The sequence below is a fragment of the Rhinoraja longicauda genome, chromosome 24, assembly GCF_053455715.1.
Source record: "Rhinoraja longicauda isolate Sanriku21f chromosome 24, sRhiLon1.1, whole genome shotgun sequence".
NCBI classification, from domain to species: domain Eukaryota; kingdom Metazoa; phylum Chordata; class Chondrichthyes; order Rajiformes; family Arhynchobatidae; genus Rhinoraja; species Rhinoraja longicauda.
Window position 1 is genome coordinate 16,342,274 of NC_135976.1, and position 12,312 is coordinate 16,354,585.

The 12,312-nt window shown below is 43.9% G+C and overlaps 1 protein-coding gene across 1 annotated transcript in view; it reads right to left on the reverse strand.

Moving 5' to 3' along the window:
• LOC144605290 (innate immunity activator protein-like) overlaps positions 1–12,312 on the reverse strand; it is a 48,848-nt gene that overhangs the window by 29,643 nt on the left and 6,893 nt on the right. The window contains 1 exon segment of the mRNA XM_078420396.1: positions 5,010–5,097. Within this exon segment, the coding sequence (XP_078276522.1) occupies positions 5,010–5,097 (88 nt within the window).

Sequence of the window (12,312 nt, forward strand, 5' to 3'; positions counted from 1 at the left end):
ACCATTCTTTGAACTGATAGAATTAGTGTGAACAGACAGAACAGATAGGACTAGTGTGATAGGGTGATCGATGGTTGGCATGGACTCGGTGGGCCGAAGGGCTTGTTTCCCTGCTGTACCTTACAATCTTTCAACAACATTTTCTAACTAGCAAAAAATAATTTTCGTCCATCAACCCCATCAGTATTCCCTGAGAATAATGAGAATTCTGAGTAAATCAGTTTTCAATCTTCCAAACTCTGGGAGGTACAACTCTGTCTTGTGAAATCCCTCTTTATGACTTCACCGACTGTTACTGTGGTGATTCTGCGTGGCACACCTTCCAAAACCAATGTACTTGTTGAACAAGGCGTGGTGGTCATTACACAATGCAATATTCCAGGTGTGGCCTGGGCTTGGCTGCCTGTAGCAGTAACATGACTTCATGTTTCAGCTGTTAGTCGGAAAAACACTCACACGTCCTCCATCCCCCCAACCCCCACTTACATCTATCTTTCAGTCTGAATAAGGGTCCCAACCCGAAACGGCACCCATGACAACATCTGTCATGATTGAAGAGTGGCAAATTGTGAAGCTAGAGGAAGGAATGTGGGTGAGGTTAGAGCGGGAGGGGAGAAATAGGAGTGAGTCCAGATGGGATACATGGGAGTGGGGTTGGGAGGGGAAGGGGGGGGGGGTGGACACCTACAATCAGTCAGATGAAGGGTCCCGACCCAAAGTGTCCATATTTTCCAGAGATGCTACCCGACCCACTGACTTTACTAAAAACATCTTGTGGGATGGAACTGCAGAAGCTGGTTTAAACCTATGATAGAGACAAAATGCTGGAGTAACTCATGGGGACAGGCAGCATATCTGGATAGAAGGAATGGGTGACGTTTCGGGTCGAGACCCTTCTACAGGCTCCAAAAATTCAGACTCTTAAGACTAAAAAATCTTCTTGATTAGTACGGGAGGCAAAGATTATGTGGAGAAAGGGGTTTATAAGAAAGGATAGATCAGCCAGGATTGAATGGCAGAGTATACTTGATGGGTCAAATGGCCTAATTTAGCACTAATGACTTATGAACTTATGAAAGCACTTTGTGTCCTACTCCTAAGGTCTGATGCAGGCGGCTGTTTTATGCATCATGGTTTCTATGTCATGTGCAAAATCAAAACATTACCCTCTCTATTCAACCCCATACATAAAATGAGCATTGGAACTAATATGGCCCATTCAGTTGTTTATATTTCCATCACTGTTTCCTGACTCTGATCATAATGCTAATTTTGCAGCCAGGTAACATGAACACAACAGGATTCAATTTTCAGAACGTCGTTAATGTGAGATAGATCATCGAGCATAAAACGCCTAACAGTACAGAAAAGGACACCAAGTGCTGGAGTAACTCAGCGGGTCAGGCAGCATATCTGGAAAACATGGGTAGGTTATGTTTCCGGAAGACCCTTCTTCAAACTGGCGTCATCTAAACATCACCTATCGATGTTCTCAAGAGATGCTGCATGACCCAGAGCCAGAGAGTCATAGAGATATACAGCATGGAAACAGGCCCTTAGGCCCAACTTGCCCGCGCTGACCAACATGCCCAATCTACACCAGTCACACCTGCCTGCATTTGGCCTATACTCCCCCAATCTTATCCCATCCATGTACTTATCTAAATGCTTCTTAAACGTTGCATTATTACCTGCCTCAAATACCTCCTCCGGCAGCTCGTTCCATACATCCACCCTTTGTGTAGAAAAGTTACTCCTCGGGTTCCTATTAAATATATACCCCTAAATATATCCCCCCTCATCTTAAACCTATGTCCTCTAGTTCTTGATTCCCCAACTCTGGGCAAAAGACTCTGCGTTTACCCGATCTATTCCTCTCAAGACTTTGCATAAGATCATTGTACTGCCGAGTTACTCCAGCACTTTGTGTCCTATTTTGTATTAACCAGCATCTGCAGTTCTTTGTTTCTACTTAGAACAGTGCAGCACAGGAACATGGCCCACAATGTCTGTGCCGAACATGATGCCAAGACCAACTCTTATCTGCCTGCACATAATCCTTCCATTTCCTGCATATCCATGTGCGTATCTAAAAGTCTCTTAAACGCCACTCTGGTATCTGCCTCCAACAAACCCCCTCCCCCCCTCCCCCCGGCAGCGCGTTCCAGGCACCATTGATCACAAAGGTTGCAGCCACCGTACCTGCCGTTCTGCGGCCTGCCCTTTATCACGGCACCATGCAGTACAATGCGGACACAATGAAATCGTTGTTGTCACTCCCCCGCTGGAGATAAACCAGCCTTCACTCCCCTGGCACTCCCAATAATACCGTGTTTCAACTTATTTTTACAGAAAAAATATCTTGGACACATATCAAGCATTTTTTGTGATGAAAATAGTTTATAGAAAAAAACTATTCTAGCTTGTTACACATCCCTCATCTAGAATGATATACCCCTCATTGATAAAGTCTTTAAAATTATAATATGGGTTCTTAATATCTGAATGTTAAGACTTTTGCCTGGAGTATCTTTTGATGAAATCATAGCCTTTGTCAGAACATGGAATTTCAATTTCTTAAAGCTAAGCTTTGAAAATAATCATGGATACAATGCAACGGCAAAATTGTTCATACACTTCTTGCTAAAAAAATGTACTGAATGAGTTTAAGTAGGCACTAATATATATATCCCTTACATTAAGAGAAAACAAGCCCTCTGTACTAATGCAATACAATAACATTGATGTGGAGAGGATGTTTCGATTAGTGGGGTGGTCTAGGACTAGAGTTCATAGCCTCAGAATTAAAGGACGTTCCTTTCGGAAGGAGATGATGAGGAATTTCTTTAGTCAGAGGGTAGTGAATCTGTGGAATTCTTTGCCACAGAAGGCAGTGCAGGCCAAGTCAGAGGATATTTTAAGATAGATTCTTGATTAGCATGGGTGTCAGGGATTATGGGGAGAAGGCAGTAGAATGAGGTTTTGCAGGAGAGATAGATCAGCCATGATTGAATGGCGGAATAGACTTGATGGGCCGGATGGCCTAAATATGCTCCTATCACTTATGACCTTATGAACACCATGTCCTGTAGACTCTGCACAGGTTGCAAGAGAAGCTTTCTATTATGTTAACATCCTTAATCACAGAGTGAATTACATGTGCAGGAAGGAATTACAGATGCTGGTTTAAACCAAAGATAGACATAAAATGCTGGAGTAACTCAGCGGGACAGGCAGCATATCTGGAAAGAAGGAATGGGTGATGTTTTGGGTCGAGACCCTTCTTCAGGCTCCAAAAATTCAGACTCCCAAGACTAAAAAATCTTTTTGATTAATACGGGAGGCAAAGATTAGGTGGAGAAGGGGTTAACAGAATCAACAGAGTGAATAACATGTGTAGGAAGGAACTGCAGATGCTGGTTTAAACCGAAGATAGACACAAAATGCTGGAGTAACTCAGCGGGACAGGCAGCAACTCTGGAGAGAAGGAATGGGTGATGTTTCGGGTGGAGACCCTTCTTCAGAAGTGATTCTTCAGAAGTCTGTCAGAGTGAATAACACATTTTGTCTTTGCAGAACAGGAGGTCATAATTTGATGTGCAGGTCCACCACCGATTTTCTGGCCACTTTGCTTCCAGAGCCTTTACTGGATTATCCGTTTTGCTGGGCCAACAGAGGTCACGGCCTTGGGGGGCTGAGACAACGGCCTGCACAAGTCGACAATGGGAGTGGATCTGCTGGCTCCAGCCTGGCCGGAGTTCCAGAGCCCTGGCCGCAGGGGGCAGGTTTGACCCGCTGATGGGCTGCAGAAGTCCTGATGTGGTCAAGATCGGCTGCCTCACCCGGTCTAGGCGAGGCGCCACATTTTCGGGGGGACTTCGAGGGGGGATTTCAAGGGCACTCTCGTAATTTTGTCCGGATTAAAGGGGGTGCCGTACTGCCAGTTGGCAGAAAATCAGTGGTGGACCTGTATTTATTTTGATTTTTCAACCTTTTTTTGAATGACTTTGCATTTCCATTTGCAAATGACCATCGCATCCAATAATCAGATTTCCACCCCATTTTAATATTTGTGGACGAAATATCAAAACATCTAACCGAAACCTAACCAGAACTCTGCACTGAAGGTAAAGGTTGTTTAATAGAAACTGCTTATTTGCTACTGATAACAGTTATTGACGTGCAAATAGTTAGCATTGTAAATGCAATGTTAATCATGTGCATCCATTCCTAATATAGTTACGTGTAGGAAGGAATTGCAGATGCTGGTTTAAACCGAAGATAGACACAAAAAGCTGGAGTAACTCAGCGGATCAGGCAGCATCTCTATAGAAAAGGAAGAGATGACGTTTCGGGTCGGGACCGTTTTTCAGACTCACTTCTGATTTTTATTTCTGATAATTACTGATTTACAGAGTCATAGAGTCACAGAGTGATACAGCGTGGAAACAGGCCCTTCGGCCCAACTTGCCCACATCGGCCAACATGTCCCAGATACACTAGTCCCACCTGCCCGCATTTGGTCCATACTCCTCCAAATCTGTCCTATCCATGTACCTGTCTAACTGTTTCTTAAATGTTGGGATAGTCCCTGCTTCAACCACCTCCTCTGGCAGCTTGTTCCATACACCCACCATCCTTTGTGTGAAAAAGTCACCCCTCAGATTCCTATTAAATCTTTTCCCCCCTCACCTTAATCCTCTGGTCCTCGATTTACCTACTCTGGGCAAGAGACTCTGTGCATCTACCCGATCTATCCCTCTTGTGATGTCTGCATTTATTTGCACAATCCTAATCTATCCATAGTAATACAAGGTAGTAAATTTATAATAACTAACAACTGAATCTTTCTAAATTCGGAAGATTGATTGATTAATTGATTGATCTACGATCGTACATGAAGAGAGAATTAAATGGCAAGGAAATACTAACAAGAGTTAATAAAGGAACAATAAAGGGATGGTTTGCTCTGATCAAATAATATTACAAAGGAAAACTAAATGGTTTACCTGATTGAAGAATAACTCCACTATCAGAATCACTGATTTCATCTTTGCTCTCCATCTCCAATGGATTATTTCCTGGTCTTCCTTTAGTCTGCAATGATTAATTTAATAAAAATTCAATTTAATTATGTTTCAATTGTAGACATACCCAAATTGAAAACACACTTTTATGTTCCAAACGTTCTGTATAAAACATATGAATGCCCTCTGAACATTGCCCCTCATGTGTTGGGAGCGGATGTGTAAATGGGATAACATAGAGCTTTAAAAAGCAACTTTCAATAACCATTTTTCTTATTTCTCGCCATATTAATCAGCCTCATGTCGATCTGATTACCAACCTCAACAACAAATGCCCTACAAACTAACAACCAGACAGATGTTATATGAGAAATCAGTGTCTTATTTGTGCTGTAGGATTTTCATCTTGCATCCAAACAAGGGAAATCACAATCCTTTGAAGTGAATGTAAAAATAGAAGATAGATAGACCATGGTATAGCACAGGACCAGGCCCTTCAGTCCACAATGTCTATGCCAAACGTGATGTCCAGATAAGTTAATCTCCTCTGCCTGCAAGTGATCCATATCTCTCCATTCCCTGCATATCTATGTGCCTATTTAAAATATGAATATTGATTCATTAAACATCAAACAACCCATGCTTTCCCTCTCTGTCCGTCCCTCCCACATCCGAGGTCTCCAACTAGTTTCACTGTCCTGATTAAATTTTACTAATTGTATGCCTCGTTATCACCTTTTGCTCAGCTAACAATGAACTGAATGAGCCACATTCTCCTTGACCATCGTCCTCATTTGATCTGTGTTTTCACACCTTACCCTTCCATATCTCTATGCCTCCCTCTCCCCTGACTCTCAGTCTGAAGAAGGGTCTCGACCTGAAATGTCACCCATTCCTTCTCTCCAAAGATGCTGCCTGTCTTGCTGAGTTACTCTAGCATTTTGTGCCTATCTTCTGCCTATCTAAGAACCTCTTAAATGCTATTATCGTAGCTGTCTCCACCACCACTGGGTGAAGGCGTGTAAGGCACCCACCCACTCTTTAGACTAAACTAAAAAACTAAACTAAACTAAACAAGAACTGTAAGAGAGTGAGGTAATAATTTGTTTATTCGAATCAGTAATGATAGTTTAGTTTAATTTAGAGATACAGCGCAGAAACAGCCCCTTCACCTTCACTAACACCATCCTGCATCCTAGGGACAATTTACAGTTTCTTATTGAAGCCAATTAACCTACAAACCTGCACGTCTTTGGAGTGTGGGAGGAAACTGGAGCACCCTGAGAAAAACCACGCGGTCACAGGGAGAAGGTACAAACTCCGTACAGACAGCACCCGTAGACAGGATCGAACCCGAGTCCCTGACATTGTAAGGCAGCGACTCTACCGCTGTGCCACCGCAGGCCTTGTCTGTCTTCACCACAGGTATTTATTCTCCATGCTACGGATCTGTCTTCTGTCAAATTGCAGGAAGGATTGAATTCCTAGAAGCATGTTATTGTGTGAGATCGTTCAACATATTTAATTGTCAGCAAAATCTGGCTACCAATGTTTGTTATTGGTTGGAAATGACTACTATTGGGGTGCACAATTATTTAAACTGAAACCCCTTTATTCTGAATGCACTTTAACCTTTAAAAAACGTGCCCTTTTTTTGCGTGGACAGTGGACTCTGCAAACGAGAAGTGATGGGAAGGTTTTGGGTAAAGGTTTAGGTTTATTATGAATCCAGGCCATAAAATTAGTAGGTACCGATCTTATTAATAGAGTATTTTTAAAGTCAATTCAAACAACTTGCTAATCCAAAGAACAATCTCTTTAATGTTTTGTGATTATTACATTAACAACTACTTGCACATAATTTTTAGTTTAGAGATACTGCATGGAAACAGGCCCTTCGGTCCATTGAGTCCATGCCGACCATCCATCACCCGTTCACACTAGGCAGGAAACATGTTCCCAATGTTGGGGGAGTCCAGAACAAGGGGCCACATTGGGAACATGTTTCTGAATAAGGGGTAGGCCATTTAGAACTGAGACGAGGAAAATCTTTTTCAGTCAGAGAGTTGTGAATCTGTGGAATTCTCTGCCTCAGAAGGCAGTGGAGGCCAATTCTCTGAATGCATTCAAGAGAGAGCTGGATAGAGCTCTTAAGGATAGCGGAGTCAGGGGATATGGGGAGAAGGCAGGAACGGGGTACTGATTGAGAATGATCAGCCATGATCACATTGAATGGCGGTGCTGGCTCGAAGGGCCGAATGGCCTCCTCCTGCACCTATTGTCTATTGTCTATATTATCCCACACTCTCATCCACTCCCTACAACACACTCGGGGCAATTTAGAGGACAATGAACTTATAAACCCACGCATCTTTTGGATGTGAGAGGTAAAAGGAGGACCCAGAGAAAACAAACCCTCGCGGTCACAGGGAGAGCATGCAAACTTCACACCGACAGCACCCGAGGTCAGGTTTGAATCTGGGTCTCTGGCGCTGTGAGGCAACAGCTCTACCCGCTGCGCCACTGTGCCGCCCTACCGACCTGGTTGTACCTTCCCTGCTGCAGAAACAACCGCTTCAACAACTAAAACGCAGTAAAATGTTTGCTCTGTTTACAGACTGCCCTTTGATGTGTCTGTGGCAGCAAATGCCTGTTGGTATTTGGACTTCTGTGAAACAATTAACATTAAGTGTCAGGCACGTAACCTGGACGTACTACCAGTGATAAGGACTTATGAATAATTTACCATGAAAAGTGTAAACGGTGTCTGTTTGACGCCTGATGTTTTGAACATTCAAACACTCCCCTGCCCCCTCCCCTCCTTGCTCCCCTTCCTCTATTATAAGCCCATTAACCAGTTCCACAGTTCGCAATGATGTATCTCTCAGGATCACACTGTCCCGAGCCAACAATCGGCTTATCAGGGAACCACCCTACCCGAGGTCATCTGTTGTCGGCCCTGATTTGCCCTGGTCACTTAATACTTCCAATTCACCCCCTCCCCTACAATCAGTCCAAAGCAGGGTCCCAACCCGAAACGTCACCAATCCATTTTTTCCAGAGACGCTGCCTGACCCGTTGAGTTACTCCAGCATTTTGTGTCTATCTTTGAGGCCCGATGTTTATTTGGTTAAGAGGCCTTTGCTAAAATGACTCATTCACAAACGTTAACAAGATTTGTTATCTGTATTAGTGTGAGACAACATCAGGCAACAATAGTCCCATCTGCAGCACTTCATGAGAGTCATGCAGCACGGAAACAGGCCCTTCAGCCCATCTTGCCCATGCCGACCAACATACCCCATCTAACCCAGTCCCATTTGCCTGCGTTTGGCCCATATCCCTCAAAACCTTTCCTATCCATGTACCTGTCCAAATGTCATTTAAATGTTGTTATAGAACCTGGCTTATCTGCCTCTTGATAGAAATACAAATCATAAAAACGCCCTTTGGCCCACTGAGTCCACGCCATCCACCAATGCCCCTTTCACACGTTATCCCACTTTCTCACCCACTCCCTACACACAATTTTACAGAGGCCAATCAACCTGCAAACCCGCACGTCTTTGGGTTGTGGGAACGTTCCTGGAGGAAACCCACGCGGTCACAGGGAGAATGTGCAAACTCCACACGCAGACTAGTAAGGGTGCCAAGGGTAATGGGAAGAACGCAGGAGAATGGGGTTGAGAGGGAAAGATAGATCAGTCATGATTGAACGGCAGAGTAGACTCGATGGGCCGAATGGCATAATTCTCCTCCCATGACTTGTGAACTTATGAACCATGACCTTTCAGGTAGTTCAGTGCCAGCTGTTTCTTAACTACATGCACATCTATCATGCCCACATGAACATCTGTCATGCCCACATGAACACTCCAAAATGTCCTTAAGTGGAATTCTAAGATAATTTACTCATTCATTTGAGTCATTGTCTAGTCAGTGACTTTAACTTCACAGTAATGCAGAAAGTAACTAACCAACCCCCCCTCCCCCCCCCCCCCCCCCCCCCCCCCCCCACTCATTCTTCCCCTCCCTTGCCAGTTTGTAGATTCATTGGTTTCTGTAAATTGTTCCCAGTGTAGGATAGAACTAGTGTACGCAATGATCGTTGGTCAGCACAGACTCAGTGGGCCAAAGAGCCTGTTTCCACACTGTGTCTCTAAACTAAAGTTATAATCTAGGTCATGAAATTAAGAAGTTATGTTATTTGGTTTTTCATAGGCACATGGAAAAGCAGGTATTGGAGGGTTGTGGATCATGTTCAGGCTGTATAGATTAGTCTAACTTGCCATCATGTTTAGCACGTACATTATGGACTGAAGGGCCCGTTCCTGTGCTGTATTGTTTCGTGTCCTGTGTATTTCTCTGAAGATGATGGATAAGGATAACTTATATTCATAAAGGAGACGAGGAGGAATTTCTTTAGTCAGAGGGTGGTGAATCAGTGGAATTCATTGCCACAGACGGCTGTGGAGGCCAAGTCATTGGGTATTTTTGAAGCGGAGACTGACAGATTCATGACTAGTAAGGGTGTCAAGGGTCATGGGTGGGAAGGCAGAAGAATGGGGTTGAGAGGGAATGATAGATCAGCCATGATTGAATGGTGCAATAGGCAACGGGCCGAATGGCCTAATTCTGCTCCTATGACTTATGAACTGTTGAGCTCACCGTTCAACGGACAGGGAGATCCATTCAGTCGCTCAGCCAAGAGAACTGTTACTCTTAGATGGACACAAAATGCTGGAGTAACCCAACGGGTCAGGCAGCATCTCTGGACAGAAGGAATAGGTGACGTTTTGGGGTCAAGACCCTTCTTCAGACTTCAGGCAGAGATGCTGTCTGACCCGCTGAGTTACTCCAGCTTTTTGTGTCTACCTTCGGTTTAAACCAGCATCTGCAGTTCCTTCCTACACGAACTGTTACTCTTGGTGAATAAAGATCCCTGTAAGCCTTTGGGTTAGTTTACACCGCTGCTTTATGAATCATGTATGTTTAGGATTAAGAAACAATACTTATACAAACATGAACCACACCAGTGAAAATTCAAGACCACATTCATACCAAATTCCCAAGGAATCAAGTGGACCAAACTTAAAGAACTGAAACGGGCCAACCTGGAATTCTGAAGAGGGTTCCCCAAACCCCTCCATGTCCTCCACAGATGCTGCGTGACCCGCTGTGTTACTCCGGCACTTTGTGTCTTTTTTTGTAAACCAGTTCCCTGTGTCTACTCTCTAAAATGTAATGGTTGTTCCAACACTAACATACCATTCCTTAAACAATAATCCTCCTTTAAGTTGTCCCCCTTTCAAAGCACACTTGTGAATAATTCGAATTTTTCCAAAGTTCACATGAAATCCACACCCTTATTGTCTGAAGAAGAGTCTCGACCCGAAACATCACCCATTCCTTCTCTCCAATGATGCTGCCTGTCCTGCTGAGTTACTCCAGCAATTTGTGTCTATCTTCGGTTTGAACCAGCCTGACCTGCTGAGTTACTCCAGCATTTTGTGAATAAATCTGTAGTTCCTTTATAGAAACACCCTTATTCTTAAATCTTGTCACTGTAAACTTCTTTGCCACAAATCAGATTTATTTTATTCTCAGTTTTATTCTGACCTTTTGCTATTGTTTTAACACAGCCCTTAAAACACGAGAATGATTCCTGACTGCTGATCTTTCAAGGTGCCTGCACTGTAAAATGTCCAAAGTTATTTTATCTGCTTCAGGCTGAAGCACTGAGGTGAACTGGCAGAGACATAGTTACACACCCTGAAGGTGTGCCCGATTTGTGAAGGCAAACAGTCTTTAGAAGCCAACGTGAACAGGGATAAGGCAAATAAATAGACTTACCTGCTATGGGTAAACCGTGGCTTTAACAAAAAAATCTTCAAATAATGTATTCCGGCAGGAAAAGAAAACTAGACAACTTTTTTTCTCTCTGAAGAGTAGTTCTACATTAATCCTGGGCAAATAAACAATTGAGGCGTTCTAATTCACTGTCCCTCGTCTGTACGCTTTTGAAAGTCGGTAACCTGTTTCAACTTGAGTGGGAGGGAGGAGCAAAACGTAAAATGTTATCAGTACTAAATCATCCAACTAAAACTGCAGGATTAGGCAGTGGGATCAGCCAGTAATATCCAAGGACTTTGTCGTTCCTTTCTTCGTGGAACAGCACAACTCCGACAAGCTCTTTATCACACTGTCTGCTGCATGTCACAAACGCACCTTTAAAGGGAGAAGGTAATCCAAACAATCAGCCCTGTACTCAGGTGCTGTGTCATACATTCCGAGCTCTGTCTCTCTCCCCAAATCAGCAAACTTGCGCAACGCCATGCAGTCAGTGAACACTGCCAACTAGAAGACTATAATTTTTTTTCTCTCCACAACAGGATAATAGCTACTGTAGAGTTTATTTAATGAGTGTGGATTTCTTTTCAGTTTCAGGTAAGCATCTACACACATGGAAGGCGGTGGCAAAGCTACACTCCCACAACCAGACGCCTAAGGAGCATCAGACATTGAGAGAAAGACCAGGTGTGTGATTCACTGAATGTCCATGAGCAATGCTGTGACGTTATTGCAAAAGCAAATAGTATTAAATGACAGGAGAGTTAAATATTATATAATATTTTTAACCTACGACGATAAGGGCAAAGATAGACACAAAGTGCTGGAGTAGCTCAGAGGAGTCGGGCAGCATCTCTGGAGAACATGGATGGGTGACGTTTCGGATAGAGAGCCTTCTTCAGACTCATTTATCTCCAGAGGTTCTGAGATCAGAGATAGACCTGGAGATAATGGCCTGGTGCTCATCAGTGGGGTCATGGTCAAGGGGTAGGTGAGAGGAGGTGTCCGAGAGCTGGCGTCTGACCTCAGAGCGGTAGAGGTCAGCCCGCCACACTACAATGGCACCTCCCTTGTCGGCGGGTTTGATAATAATGTCGGGATTGTTGCGCGGTGAGCAGAGGGCTTGGCGTTCAGAGGAGGTGAGATTAGAGTAAGTCAGGGGAGTAGAAAGGTCACGGAGGTTGATGTCTTGCCAGTAGTTAAGAGATAAAAAGCTGCAGAGAGGACTGATGGCCATCTGGGGGTCAACCACGACAAGGGCAATCCTTGAGGTCTGATGCTGCCCGACCCGCTGAGTTACCCCAGCATTTTGTGTATGTCTTTAGCCATAAGGAGAGATGGGACAAACTTGCATTGTTTTAACGGAGACAGATATTTATAAAAATTATGAGGTGTGTCAATAGGGTAGACAGTCAGAACTTTTCTCCCACGGTGG